Source organism: Mustela nigripes, chromosome 13, assembly GCF_022355385.1.
Source record: "Mustela nigripes isolate SB6536 chromosome 13, MUSNIG.SB6536, whole genome shotgun sequence".
Taxonomy (NCBI): Eukaryota; Metazoa; Chordata; class Mammalia; order Carnivora; family Mustelidae; genus Mustela; species Mustela nigripes.
This window is the reverse complement of record NC_081569.1, coordinates 112128858-112145063: the sequence shown is the minus strand read 5'-3', so window position 1 is coordinate 112145063 and position 16206 is coordinate 112128858. Positions and strand designations below refer to the sequence as shown.

The following is a 16206-nucleotide window of genomic DNA, read 5'->3' as shown; positions in this document are numbered from 1 at the left end:
TACTCATCTCAGTTTATAATGTATAATGCTTAAAATAAAACTATACACTTATAAAAGGACTAAAAAACTTCCCTTTATTAAGTTAGACAAATATTTACCTTACTATGCAAACATGTGATTTTATATATAGAACAAACACTTCTCATGGAACAAGGCTCTGACTTTGAGTATATATTTTTTCAGGATAAAATTCATATAGCAATTTCCTAACAAGTTATTAAAATGAGCTCAATAGTAATTAATTCAAACAAGACTTACATTCACATCAGTATTTTCCAATAATACTCCCTTACTATCACTAACAATTAGCTTGTATACTTCCAGCAGATGTTCAGAATACATACCTCTTGTGCAAGATCTTGTGCATTGGAGATAAGAGGAAAAGGAGGACTGGCCTTGTTCATGTGTACTGTAACAGCGTTGTGTATCTTAAATGCATTCTGGAAATCTTTATTTTGTACAAGTTGTAAAAGCAGTGAGATATCCTCCTGGCTCTGAGAATCTACCAAAGTATGTTGGATATGTTTAAGTGAAGAAAACAAGTCTTCCACTTCTAGTAGGAGAAGGAAAAGGTATCCAAAAATTAATTGTTTCTGTCTTAATTCAACACGTGTTTTAAGATAAACTTTCTTGAAGCATCAAGTTTTCAAAAAAAAAAAAAACTGTTGCATATATTTTTGAGAATTAACTCACTATCGTTTTATGTATTCTTAAGTAAAATTCAAAAAATTATACAAAATAGAGTAACATTTTCCCCAAGCATCTGAAGTATAAAATACATACTCACTATAAAAATGAGGAATACAGAAATAAATTTAAAACCACCAACAGTCCAATCACCTAGAAACAACTTTTTAAAAAAATATCTTTGAGTATTTGCTTTTCTCATTTAACAGTTTATTTTAATAATTTTCCCACGTTGCCAAGTACTCTTTTTAAAACATTATATATAATGTTTTATACTCCGTTGCATGGCTAAACCATATTTTAAATTACCATTACATTAAAGTTGAGCATTCAGGTTACTTCCTTCTAATTTTTTGCTACTATAAATAATAAGCATTTCAATACATAATGATCATAGTTGAATAAAAATTTGAGAGTCTGAAGTTTTCTTAAAATAGCTCCTAGAAATAGAATTTTTAAGTAAGATTCTGACATTTTAAAAACCAAACAGCTTTCCAGAGAAGTTCTACTAATTTACATCCCATTAGCAATATTTTCAACAATATTCAACATTACAGATCTATAAAACAAATTTATTTAATGGAGAGGGTGAGGTTTAGTCATATTTACCAGGCACTTCTTTGTGGTCCATAAAACTCTTGTGAAACTTGTTGAGTCTCCTAAAATTATATTGAAAGCTGTGGGCATATGTATGTGTGGTACATGCCTGTTAGTTTGCTTTTGCAGCACATGCATTTTTCCAGGACAGTGTTATCCCAAAATGCTTAAGAGCCACAAGTTGTTTCTTCTCTGCCCAACAGGTAGATGTGTGCATGTGTGTATACATTTTGTTACATTTGTCAGAAATAGTCTGTCAGTTTTTTCATGTATCTGTTAACTATACTTATGGTAGCTTTTATTATAGAAGTTTTCAACTCTTATATGTTAAGAATGATCCACATTTCCTGTGTGATTTCTTTCACTGTTTTGGTGCTTATAAACTCCTGCTAGGTCATTAAATATTTGCCTACATTTTTTTTTGGCTTCTTACAGCTTCTACTTCATAATTAACTTTAATCCATCTAGAATTTACTTTGGTACAGATTTAAGGGGAAACTTTAACTTCATTTATTTTCTTCCAAGTGATTAACAATTATTCTAACACCACTTATTGAATAATTCTTAACTGTTCCACCAATTCATGATACCACCAAATTCTTATATATAACAGGGTCTGTTTCTAGTCCATTGGTCTATCAAAACCACAATATCTTATTATAGTAGCATTACAGTCTTTCCTCATATTGGTATGACAAGTACTTGGCTCGTTACTCTTTCAAAAATGTCTTGACTATTCAAAATGAGTAACAGAATAATTTTCTCAAGGCACACCCACACTCTCCCATTCCTCCAAAAAGAAAAGTCTATTGAGATTCTGACTGAAATTAAACCTGTATGAGTCTTGGAAAAACTTAAAGTGGGCACTACTGTCTTATACACAGTCATATGGAAAAAACCCTCTCACCTTAAATCTTTTTGTTAGTTTTCTTCATACAGTTTGCAGAAAAGCTACTGATTCTTATACATGTATCTTAAATACTACTAATTTAAATTCTTTCACAGACTTGAATAGTTCTTCAGTTGATTCTTGAGGTTCCTCACCCTTTTCCTCCCAAATCAAAACAGATTTAGCCTCTATAAAATACATAGATATGATTTAGCCTCTATAAAATACATAGATATGCTCTTCAGTAATTTAAAAAGCAGCAAATAACTAGGGGGAAAAACTGGAAAGTCGAAACTGTCAATCATGTGACCCAGAGCTAAATAAAACTTGAAAAGTAGCTAGAATTTAACCACAAGCTAAGATAATATCTAGAACACTAGACAGAAAGAATATAGATAGGGAAAACTGGAAGATGTTTGTCAGAGTACAAACTATTGCTTTTAAGGGAGGTTCTGAGGATCTATATGATGACTATATAGTCAATAATACTGCATTGTGTGCCTGAATTTTGCTCAGAGTAGATCTTAAGCATTCCCATACTACACACAAACACAGTAACTGAAGTTATGGTTGTGTTAATTAACTTAGTTGTGCTAGATATCTCACAATGTATACATCAAATCATATTGTACACTTTAAATACATTTAAATTTTATTTGTCAAATATGATGTAGTAAACCTGGGAGGAAAAAAAGAATATGGAACATCAGATTCCATCAAATTCAAAGAGGTTAGCACAGAATTACCTAAGTGTATAAGAATTCCTAAGAGTATAAAGAATTCAATGGGCTTAGAGTATCTTTAGAGCAAAACAGGAAAACATTTAAAAATCTTAAAAGGAAAAAGAACCACAAGACCAACAAAGTAGTTAAGGCAGTAATTGTCTACAATCTTAGGACTTAGACTTCACTGGGTAGATAACGAGATTCCTGTTTAAAATTTCAGTAATCGTTTAAAAGAGCTCAGACTGGTTGTCAGGGCAATGAGAAAAACCAAGGGCTTCAGATCTCACTACTGACTGTAACCAAATATAACTACCTCTCTATTGTCTTCTTCAACCCCAAGAACATTGAAACTTTTAAAGGAAAGGAACTTCTGTGTTAATCTCTCCTGGTACCAAAGTCACCCATAAGGACACTGCGATACTGACATTGTTAAAAAAAAAAAAAAAAAAAAAGCTGTTGTTTTATCTTCCAGCTATAATTACTGGTGTTAATTTGTTATACCATACAGCCTTTCAAACTTTTTTTTTTTAAATGCTGATTTAACTACATAGGTTACAGAGTAAATGTTTTGCAATCTGTTATTTTCCATTTCTTTAGAACAAATACCCAAAATTACGGATCAGATAATAAAAACATTTAAAACTTTGGTACATATTCACAGATTGCCCTCCAGACTGCTACTAACTCATACTCCTACCAGTAATTAACTTGAGCGCCTGCCCCTACAAACAGGCCAAATTAAGGATTATTAATTTTTCCATTGTTTGTGATCTGGATAGGAAAGAAAATGTTTCTCTGAATAATAGTGAGATTAAATATATTTCCACAAGGTTAGCAGTCATTCGTATTTCTTTTTTCATCTACTTTCTAATTATCTTTTGCCTGTTTTTCTTAGTTTTCTTTCTTTTTTTCTTAATGACTGGAATTATACTGATTATATAAATATCCCTGAAGTGTTATGCAGAACATACTGAATGTAACTACCTTTTCTTACTTTATCAGAGCAATGATTTTTTATTTTTTAAGTATTTTATTTATTTATTTGACAGAGAAAGAGATCACAAGCAGGCAGAGAGGCAGGCAGAAAGAGAGGGAAGCAGGCTCCCTGCTGAGCAGAGAGCCCAATGTGACGCTTGATCCCAGGACCCCGGGATCATGACCTGAGCCAAACGAAGGCGGAGGCTTAACCCACTGAGCCACCCAGATACCCGTGGAGCAATGATTTTTTAATCGAGGATATTTATGAGAATAAGAGAATTTGCAAAGATAAGTCTTGAGTTCTATCTCAAATACAATCAGAATCTCCTGTGTCTTCCTGAATGATATGTCATTAAATATAAATATTATGTATTGATTTTAAGTTTATTATAATGTACCCTTCTGGTTAAGAACCACTAACTTAAAGGCTTTATTACATCAGTTACTATAATATTTTAAGACATGGTATACTTAAGACGAAGTATTTTCTTCTATACTAAATGACTGCTATATTGAGTTTTTGTGTCTGTTTTTTATAGTTATTCTATTTCCTTGTTGACAAATAGTTTTTGTTGCCCTTTTTTGCTCTGTGGTAAGCACAGCATATAATTCTCATATTTAGAATATTTTAAGTATAAAATAAGATAGTGTAGTCATATGTCATAGAGAAAAACTAGGAAAAGTAAGAAAGAGTAACTCAAACTAGGAACGACTTAATGAGAGATGCAACTTGAAATCAATGACCTTATTTCAGATCAATTCATAGTTCAGACACTGCTCAGATAGGAAATAGGAAATTTTGTTGTTAGCCCAAAAACGGAGAGTGTAAGGGAATGCAGGTTCCAGAGAAAGATGAAATCTGGCTATTTGTGCATAATGAATTCTAAAGCCACAAAGACCATGGAACAATTTAAAATTCAGGAGGAAAAAAACCCAAACAACTCCAGGCCAAACTGGAAATGTTTTTCACTCAGTAGGTCAGGGAATAAGATCAGATCTACAGGAACAGGAAAGCTGTAATGCATAATAATACAAAAGAGTCCCAAACAGGCTAATGACCGAGTACCTACCTACATAAGTGATGCATTGTGGGAAACCTAAGGACCTTGCCAATGCCAGAAATATAAAAACATTTAACGGGGCTCAACGTTCGAGATCATTAGGTTAACATCAAGACCAATTTAAACATTTAAACATTCTTTCCAACTTTTACATTCTTTTTCACCTCTTTAAGTCCTAGTCACATTTTTGTTGTTTAATTAGTAAAATCTTCCAATGAAATTATCTTTCTTAGGAATTGTCTTTAGACTTATTACATTAATCAATATTATCAGACTGAATTGAGATCACTTGTACTTAAGCTCAGCTTTTAAACACTAACAACCATTTTTGAAAAACTACAAATATATATTTGGCCCAAATTACATTTTAGTCACTGCCATTACTAAGTAATAAGATATAGAATATCATATTATATGCATATGTGGGATTTTATTTAATCCTCATAACACCCCTGACAAACATTTCCCAATTTAAAAAACAATCTCAAACTCTCCAAACTAGAGACATACGTAATTCAGATCAAATCTCTGGAGAAAATTAAGCCATAAACAAAAAATGGCACCCGGAAGAAGAATCCACTTCTTCAAACTTTTAAGGCAATGATTTTCTGCCACACCAAGGGAATAAAGAAGATAAACTCCTTCCCCCGCCCCACCCCGATTCTAGGACTTGCTTATGTTATTTATCTGTTTTGGAAAAGCTGTCCCGAGATGTCTTTTGCCCAGTATAGCAGCATGTAATGTACCCAGGTCAGTATTCAGAGGAGCTTATTCCTTCTAGCTATCTTACCACATATGTTTAGAAAGAATTTTCTCTAGCTGTTTGTGCATCTTCATACATATAATGCATATAATCCATGTGTTTTAGTCACCCTGCAAATGCTACTTTTATAATACCATGCAGGAAAGCTGCTTAAAGTACTCTCATCCTTCAGATCCAAATACTTCCATTAAAAATGTTTGGTGAACAAGTAGAAAAGATTAAGTTAGCAGACACTCAGTGAATTTTTAAAACTTCATTAAATACATGTAGATTGACTGGAAGATAAGGACTAAAGTATATGTAGTTGAAACAAATGAGTATTTAAAGACAAAATACGAAATACTAAGTGATACAAACCCTCTGATGAAATCAGTGTTTTCTTAAAAGCCTTTTTTAAAAAAGGCTTATCAACTTAAAAGACATTAAAAATGATACTGCCTCTATCCAGTAAGTTTTAAAATCACAAAGAAGCAACAGATACCTACAGCATTAGTCTTAAAATACTGATCATGATAAATGAAATGAGTTCAGTCTTTACTCAGTTCTTTACTAGAAAATTCTCAATGTATTTCTGACAAAGGGTCTTTTCTTTGATATTAAAGTTGATGTCTAATGAAAAATTACTGTAACACCAATGCAGGGATTTCTCACTTTGACACACATTCTCATTCACATTTCAAAAAGTTTCATATAAAATTCTTAATTTCAAAGGTCAGAATATTTAGTTGTAGGTTAAAAAACTCTTAGGTCCTATATGGTATATCTTTTTTTTTTTTTTTAAGATTTTATTTATTTGAAAGAGAGAGAGAGACAGAGAGAGTGAGCTCAAGTGTGAGGAGGCGCAGAGGGAAAGGGACAAGCAGACTCTGCTGAGTGGGGAGCCTGATGTGGAGCTCGAACCCAGAACCCTGAGATCATGACCTGAGCTGAAGTCAGATGCTTAGCCAATTGAGCCACCCAGGCACCTTTATATTGTACATCTTTAAAAGCACTTTACAAATAATCATTATTCAAGAACAGTTATTTTTGTAGACACTTAAAGAAATGTTCCATTGCCTGATGCAGGTTATATTTGTTCACTTAAAACAAATGAAACATTCTGTACAATTCCAGAAGGCATTTTTAAAAATCCAATCAGATACAACTACATCAGTTCTGTCAAATACACACCCTCTTCTGTAATTAACAACGAAGATACACAATAAAGAGAGGGCAGAATCCAGAGAATACAGACTCCACTCCCATAAGCAGAGACACAATAGGGGAAACAAAAGGATAAACATGAGATGGACAGGAAAATAGAAAGATATAAGGAGAATCACAGGGCTAGTGAGAAAGAATGACACAGTGCAGAGAGGGAAGTGGACAAAGAAGGGAGTATTGCAGCAGAGACATAACCATAGTAAGGCAGGAGAGAGGGAGGGCAGAAAAGGGGACATGGCAGAGGAGAAGGCAAAGGCAAGCAAATGTGGCTTTGATGATAAATTCTAGTCAGCTACAGCTTCCCTACAAGAAAGTTCTTTAGCTCTAGTTTAAATTCTTTGTCCCACAGTTAGATCTAGTTCCTCTTTCTTGATACTCAGTAGAAATTATTTAAGTTCCCATCATCTTCTCTAACATTTCTTATAACACTTAAATTATTTATCTAAATGTATCATATTACCTATTATTATATTATCTGTTACATATTACCTAAAAATTATATTTGGCATTGGAATACAATTAATCAGATAAATACAAACATGTACATAAATCTATCCCCTGCATCTTCTCCTTTCCCTTTGGTCTTCTCCTGGTAGCCTAAGATCCAAGAATGAAGATTTAAATTAGGCAACAGTAAGCAAAAGCCAAGAGTTGCTCTATCTGGAATTCTATCTTTAAATACCCAAGATTTTAGACAGTCATATGGGAGAAATTTTTGGCTTTAAGGTTAAAAAATAAAATTACCAAAGAAGCTAAGGAATCTCCATCTTGAAAGTTCTAAGGAACTTTCAAAGTAGTGGTGATAACCACCTATCTGGATTAACTTTGCTTATTTTAACTTATGTTATCATTTACCCCAATGGAGACAGTTCCTAGAGATCTATTCTAGCGTAAGAATCCTCTATCTCATTGTTCAGATAATACAATTTATTTAACCTATCCTCAGAAATTTCTAGGTTTCAACTAACTTTATAACTTTTTTCCTGAAACTTTTAAATATTTCTCCTTTTCTCCTAAATTAGACAGTCAAACTGAATATTCAGATGAGGACCTTAGTATTTCTGAGTATGAAGACATTGTATCAGTTTCCAGTATATCTATCTGCTGAATCAAAATTAGAACATTCATTCAGGAAAGCTTTGCTTAAACAAAGGTAGACTTTTTCTTTTTTTTTTTTTTTTCAAATTTAAGAACAAAAATTCAGATCTTTGAATTTTGGTCATTAGTGGGCCAAGTCAAAATGATATTTAAAAAAAATATATCAGAAGCTCATGAAAAATCCTGAACAGTAATTACTCATTAAAAAATTGGTTACAAATTAAAAACAAATACCAGTTAAGTATATAGGCAACGACAGTTAAGAGACAAAGCACAGAAAAATCTTACCCCTGAAAATGGTAAGACAATGAAAAACTGTAACTAAAGCCCCAAATCTGGGCTGAGAATACCTGGGTCCTAATTATTGCTCCATCACTTGTTAGTTGCATTATCTGTCACTGGACAACTCACTACAAGTCTCCGGGCCTTTCTATAAAATGAGTGGGTTTGAGTAGTATATTATTTCTCAAACTTCTGTTGGCAATTCATTAAAAAGTATATAGGGGCACCTGGGTGGCTCAATGGGTTAAGCCTCTGCTTTTAGCCCAGGTCATGATCTCAGGGTCCTGGGACTGACTCCTGCATCAGGCTCTCTGCTCAGCAGGGAGCCTGCTTCCACCCCGCCTCCCACCCCCACTGGCCTGCCTCTCTGCCTACTTGTGATCTCTCTGTCAAATAAATAAATAGAACCTTTAAAATAAATAAATAAAAAGTATATATATTTTATTTTAACCCAGCATATACAAACCTATTTGAAATATAAGATTTATAAATACCTATGTGCAATATATTTTAATGTTTTATAGTTTATTCTAGCTCTTAACAAGTTACTGATTGGAAGGATGGCTAAAATTAAAAGACATAAAATACAAGTAGAAGCAAGGATGTACAGAAACTGGAATCCTCACACATTGCTGGTAAGGACACAAAACAATACAGATATTCTGGAATCCTCAATAACTTAAACATAGAATTACCATATGATCAGCAATTCCATTCCTATTATATACCCAAAAGAAATAAAAAATTGGTGTTCAAACAGAAACTTGTATGTGAGTATTCATAACACTATTACAACAAACCAAAAGCTGGAAACAACCCAAATGTTCCATCAGTAGATGAATGGATAAACAAAATATGGCATGTCCATAAAACAGAGTATTCAGCCATGGAAAGGAATGAAGTACTAGTCTATGCTATAACACAATGAACCCTGAAAATAATATGCTACATAAAAATAAGCCAGTCACAAAAGGTTATGTATTGTATGACTGACTTATAGAAAATGTCCCAAATAAACAAATCTATAAAAAGAAAGTGGACTAGGGTTGTTAGGGAGAGGAGAGACTAAGAAGTGACTGCTAATGGGTAGTTTCTTTTAATGAAAACAATCCGAAATTATACAGTGGTGATGGTTGCCAATCTTACGAATATACTAAAAACTCATAAATTACACAACTTTAAAAGAGTTAATTTTATTGTATATGAATATCTTTTTTTTTTTTTTTAAAGATTTATTTATTTTAGAGAGAGAGAAAGTGTGCAAGTGAGTGGGTTTAGGGGTAGAGGGAAAGGGTGGAAGGGAGAAAAGCTCAGAGACCAACACAGGGCTCAATCTCATGACCCTGAAATCATGACCTGAGCTGAAACCAAGAGTTGGATGCTTAGCAGCCACCCAGGCCACCATATGAATTATATCTTAATAGATCTGTTATTTAAAAAAAAAAATGAGGGCGCCTGGGTGGCTCAGTGGGTTAAGCCGCTTGCCTTCGGCTCAGGTCATGATCTCAGGATCCTGGGATCGAGTTCCGCATCGGGAATCTCTGCTCAGCAGGGAGCCTGCTTCCCTCTCTCTCTCTCTGCCTGCCTCTCTGTCTACTTGTGATCTCTCTCTGTCAAATAAATAAATAAATAAAATCTTTAAAAATAAATGAAAATTTACTGGTTAAGATCCACAAATTAACTTCATGGACTAAAAGGCTAGATGATCTCTGATGGCTTCAAGTTCTTACAAAAGTTCAATTTTAGGGTGCCTGGGTAGCTCAGCTGGTTAAATGCTTCTTGGTTTCTGCTCAGGTCATGACCTCAGGGTTGTGAGATTTGAGGCCACGTTCGGCTCTGCGCTCAGCATGGAATCTGCTTGAGATTCTTTCCCCTCTGCTCCTCCTCCTGCCCCCCATATAAATAAATAAAATAAAAAAACTAAATTTTAGTCAAATGTACAGTGTGCCACATACTTATTTACATTTTTTCACTTGGTTCTCAAGAAAATCCAGAAGCTGAGGCTTAGAAAAGTTAAGTAAACTGTCTAAAGTCAATAGCAACTATATGAAAATAAAAAGTATTTAAACTCTACATCTGACTCTAGATATCCCTTTCCAATACTGACTGATGTCCTGCACTTTTGAACATATCATGATATAATGATGCAAGTCTTTGCAAAAGGGCAAAAACTAAAATCAATTATTACTTAATAAGTAAAATGAAGTTTTGATGCAATGTGTCAAAGACTGATATAGCAGTTAATTATTTCTCAGAATTGCGCACACTTAACAACCAAACATTACATGACTACATATATTATAATTAATTTTCCTAATCTTTACTCTAGATTAGCTCTAATTTTAGCAATCTGAACAAATCAGAAAATTTTCAAACAGACCCAACATTTTAAACATTAAATCTAGTACTCATAAGTCTAATTATGCTACTCCCAGGAAAATAAACTTCCTCAAAGTATGACTAAAAGAGCCTGGAAACATCTATAGCAGCTGAGGAAAAATTTAATAATTACTAGCTTTTCAGAAGTAAGCTGAACTCAAGGTTTATTGGCATTGGAATTGTGTTTGTTGACTTTAAATAAATAAACTTTACTGAAAGCCAATCTTTAAAAACGTTTATCACAATTCTAGTATAACCCACGGTTAGTCAGAAGTCAGTAACAGAAAGAAATCTGGAAGATGTGTTTTACTTTGTTAACATCAAATACAGGAAAACTATTACTGTCTTTACTGCTGAATATTCAGAGACATGGCAAAAATATGTAGACACTAATCAAGACTGAAACATGCTATTAATTAATATAATGAAGTATTTTACTCACCCTAGTTTTCTGCCCCTTGGGGTACCTTTTATCTTCATATTAATAGCATCCAGTATGAATTAGAAAGCCCCTAATTACAAAGTTCAAGGGTCTCCTTATTAACCACAAAACAGATAGCTCATCACTGGTGTGTGTGGGTGGGTGGATATGCCTTTCCTAAGGTCTCTTCATATGTGACAGGTGACAAGGTTTCCTCCTTTATTCCCTTTAAATAATCTATTCTATTTACTTGTCTGTAACCCTGGACCAAAACTACTTCTATGTGAATAAAAAACAAAAGCAGTGGCACGTGCAATCAAGAGGTATCTGAAAAATGATTCTACTTTATTTCATCCTACTCTAACCTGCTTTGTTATCTTCTCAGAATTTCCCTCACAAAGTAGTTTGTTTTGCTTATGAAAGAGAACAAAGACACTGAGATTTTATTTGAAGCAAAGCCAAATTTTAAGAACTCATGCCAATTTTAAGGAAAGCTTCCCTAATATATCAAAATTCTTATAATTTAGAATATTAATATTATTTATTTGAAGTTAAATTCTCAATCACCAGTTTCTAACTTTTAATAAGATTCTAAAATTTTTAAAAAAGATTTTATTATTTGAGAGAGCACAAGTAGGATAGTAGGATGAGGGGCAGGGGCAGAAGCAGATTCCTGCTGAGCAAGGAGCCTGATTCGGGGTTTGATCCCAGGACTCTGGGATCATGACCTGAGCCCAAGGCAGATGCTTAACAGAATGAGCCACCCAGGTGCCCCTTTTAATAAGATTCTGACTGCTTTTAAACAAGCAAGTTCAGTTCATCCTTTCTAAATATTTTCTATCAATTCCATCCCTGCATTTTTATTATTAAACAGTGCCTAGTTTATAAATCCTTTCACTAAAAACAACTACCCAAAGTATCCAACCTTCCAAACACATTTTCAATTCTTAATACAGTATTTTCTCTACTCACAGATAAATGATGATGTATCATTGGAAACTGATGGTTCTCTTTCAAAGAAAGAAATCAGTTGTTGCATCCTTTCCTCATTTAAAACAAAGGTGGCTGGCTGTTTCTGGCTGTGAAAGAGGCTGAGAAGTTGCCTCTGGCATGTGTTTATTAATCAAAATGCTGGCAGGGAGACATAACTTTAAGGGAGTACTTCTGTTGTAGTTTGATGTGTTAGCAAATTGTACAGGGAAAAAATGTTTGGTACAAAGCTATTACGCTTCATTTTAAAATGAAAACTTAAAACTCAGTACATCCAAAAGTGAAGCTTTGACTGGCAATAACTCTGTAACTTTTACTAACTTTTTGTTTCCTAAAATTAACACATTTGTGTTGAGTCTATCAACATTAAATATATTACTTATTTCTCAAAATATTAAGTATCCCCCTATTCAAAAATTGAATTACAAACACCTGTTATAATAATAATAATAAAAGACTTATTTATTTAAGAGAGAGGGAACATGAGGATGGGGGGCAGAGTGAAAGGGAGAGAGAATCTCAAGCAGGCTCTGTGCTAGGCGTGGAGCCGGATTCAGAGGGTTGGCTGGGGGGGGGGGGGGCATTCTATCTCATGACCCTGAGATCATGACCTGAACTGAAACTGAGAGTCAGACACTTAACCAATTGTGCCACCCAGGTGCCCCTGGTACTACATTTTGAACTACTCTAAAACAAAATACGTAAAATAACCTTAAATTCAAGGTATTGCACAAAGGTATTTCTGAAAACCACAGTGGAATGCAAGCTGAAGAAAATACAGCTGTCCTTTAATCTACACTTGCAGGAAAGTTAGATAAGTAACATATAAACAGAAATCAGAAAAAGCAAAAAAATTTGAGAGAAATGTCTCCAATCTTCTGTGCTTAGGCAAGAAAAAGTTTCACTAAAGCAAATCTGGCTTAAGCTGTATTTGTTTCTTTACTGAGGGTACATGAATATTAACTATTAGATGGATTTTTCTGCCTGATCTAAATAAAGCAAATGGACAAATACATTAATCTGAAAGAAATTTAAACAAAAACCAATAAAAAGAAAAAGGAAAAATCAGTCCAGGCTTGGGCTGGATACATTACAATGTAATCATTTTCCAAGTCAGAGAGAATATTTACAATATTTGAATAAAAAACAATGGAGGGGCGCCTGGGTGGCTTAGCTGTTTAAGCATCTGCCTTCAGCTCAGGTCATTATCCCAGGGTCCTGGGATCCAGGCCTGTGTCGGGCTCCCTGCTCAGTGCTGAGCCTGTTTCACTGCCTTCCTCTGCCCCTCCTGCCCTGTTTGTGTTCCCTATCTCAAAGAAATAAAAACAAAAACAAAAATAACAGAGTGGTGGGAGATGAGGGCCAGTAAGAGGTAATCGGGAATTAAATATTTTTACTCTAACAGAACTCTTTGGGAAATAGAGCATAAAATCCCTTCAGGTAAATATATTTTGAAAATATGTATTTTTTCTGTTTTCACTGTAATTATCTTTTTAAAGGAGAGAGAGGTTTATGGAATACACTGCAAGATAGCGGTGGGTAGGACAACAAGGGAGATGCTCTCTCCCTGTTTTCAGTATAATTATAGTACCTGAAGGCATTTACCAGACTTCACTATCACTGAACACATCTGATTTAAAACACAGAGAAGCATACACATTACTTTCTCTCACGAAACATGGTTCCTTAATAAATTTTAATGAAGATGATGATGGGATGTAGTAGAAACTGCTTCAGACTTAGAACAAAGAGACTTTGGGAGGAAAATATCATATATACAAATCTAGTATATAAGGTTATTTTGGGAAAACTACAAAAAGGTGTTCCATTCCTACTAGCAAGAGCTCTGATCAAGTGAGTGAAGAACACGATGGACATCATTCTTAAACTCTCTGAAGTACACCAACTGCATATCTATATCAAGCAAATTCAAACTTGGCCCTACCACTTATTAGCTTGAAATCTTAAACACTGAGTTAACTCAATTTCAATTTATTTCCAAAATGAAGATTATAGTGTCCTGTTAATAGAATTATTATAGATATCCCACAGCATGGAATGAGTACAGAGCTCAATAGACACTTAAATGAATGGCAAAACAACAATGAAAAGTCTCTCCTTCCACAGAAAAGTGGAAGTAGCTCTATTTTCACATCTATAAATAATAAATGCAAAATAGAATACTTAACTTCGGTTAGCCTGGGTTTTTTTTTTTTTTTTAAGATTTTATTTATTTATTTGATAGAGATCACAAGCAGGCAGAGAGGCAGGCAGAGAGAGAGGAGGGAACAGGCTCCTTGCTGAGCAGAGAGCCGGATGCGGGGCTCCATTTCAGGACCCTGGGATCATGACCGGAGCCGAAGGCAGAGGCTTTAACTCACTGAGCCACCCAGGCACCCCCAGTTAGCCTGGTTTTAAGAGAACACAAATTAACATACATCTCTAACACCAGTTCACTGATCAATTTGTGTGTGTGTATGTGTGTGTATGCACGCATGTGTGCATTTATGTGTAGGAAGGGAAGACAGTAAATTCAATGATAAAATATTCTAACTCTGGAAACATATTTGAATCTCCCTTGCAGGCTCATAATGCATATTAGCACTCTAAAGGGTCTGAAGTCCTGTAGTAAGAGGTTTAACTTATTTAACCCATTGTTCTCAAAATTTATTTGGTCACAGATTTCTTTTTTGTTTATATCTACTAATAACTCATGGCGCTAGGTTTTGTTTTGTTTTTTTTTCCCTACAGAATGGAATTTGGAAGTTTTGAGCCATGTTTTATGTATATGATGCCATAGGAACAGCTCCACTTCTTATTGGCAGTCATTAATTAAAGAAAACCAAAAAGATTATAAGTTACAGATAGTAATTTCATTACAATTTTACGAACTTCAAGGCAATCAGAAATTCAAAATCTGAAACTGCTTTTCAGTAATTTTGATATAAAAGTTTGAGTTTGAAATAAAAGGTGAATTTCAAGGCTATGTTAGCCCACATGAGGAAATTATTAATTCAAAGATTTTATCTAAAATCCATGTTGTAATGAATGAACATTTTAGCCACACGCTTTAGCTCTATGTGACTAAAAGTAAACAATGATGATGACTGGTTATACGGCCTTTGCAAGAAAAGAACTTATCTTGGTCTGAATTCAAACTGCTACTACTTACATTTTATTATACTCTTCTTCCTTCCTGTACACATTCATGTTAAGGCAAGAGAAACAAAAGTAAAGCATTTTCTATTCTACTGCTGTACTTACTTACCTAATATTTTCACAGCATAATGAGGACTTTCTAAGACAATTCCTTCCTCTGTGTCAAATATAGGGTTATCTATTCCAGTCTTTGGAGGAATCTGGGCTAGTTTCTTAAGTCTCATGGAAGAATTAAGGTCAAGTTCTTGTTTTTTCCCTTCTTCTTCACGCCTGCGCCTCATGTCTTCCTGTTGCTGCCGAATGCGCTCCAGCTGTGCACTTCGACGCACTGGCATCATCCTGGCGCCCAAATCTCCGGGGCAGTCAACAGCCATCTCTCGATGCTTCTGAGGTTCCTCTGGTGATGCAAGATCAACATTTTTTACTTCGCTGTCTGATTCCTCAGTAACATGCCCATTCATATGGGATGTTGTCATGGTTATCTACAAAAACCTGTACCACTTTTTATAAATCAATTTCTCCTATAAAGCCAATCTCTTGATTCTGTAGTATAAAATCCATGTTACTTCAAAAAAAAAACAAAAAAACAAAAAACTTCTCACATCACATAATAATGCTATGAAATGTATCCATGAAGGAAATCTAAGGGGAAAGATGGGGAAAAAAAGTATAAGAATTAAAATACAAAAGTAGATTTTACATAGCCCACTTCCAATCTATACACAATATAGTATCTTATAAGTGTATAACATTATTTGGCTATATAGATTAAGTACTTTAATTTTATAGATAATGCTGAGAAAATCAAGGTATTAAAAAAAAACAACAACCCTCCCAAGAATTTGAAGCATACTGTTTAATTCTACAGCTGAGAAAAACCATGTATTGGAAAGTTTAGCCAAGTGGGAAGTAAGAAAGTTTTAGGTACTAGTCTGGTAGAGAATAGGTTGCTTAAGGTATAAAGATGTATATAG

The 16206-nt window shown here is 34.1% G+C and overlaps 1 protein-coding gene across 4 annotated transcripts in view; it reads right to left on the bottom strand.

The window, feature by feature from the left end:
- Window positions 1-16206, bottom strand: part of PALS1 (protein associated with LIN7 1, MAGUK p55 family member) — a 75421-nt gene that overhangs the window by 37562 nt on the left and 21653 nt on the right. For 2 of the 4 annotated variants that reach the window (XM_059373428.1, XM_059373430.1), the window contains 2 exons: window positions 15342-15874; window positions 345-553 (listed from right to left, as the gene is read on the bottom strand). In XM_059373428.1, coding sequence (XP_059229411.1) covers window positions 345-553; window positions 15342-15708 — 576 coding nt within the window. In that variant the 5' untranslated portion in view covers window positions 15709-15874. The remainder of the gene's footprint in view (window positions 1-344; window positions 554-15341; window positions 15875-16206) is intronic. The other 2 variants (XM_059373431.1, XM_059373432.1) reach the window with 1 other exon arrangement.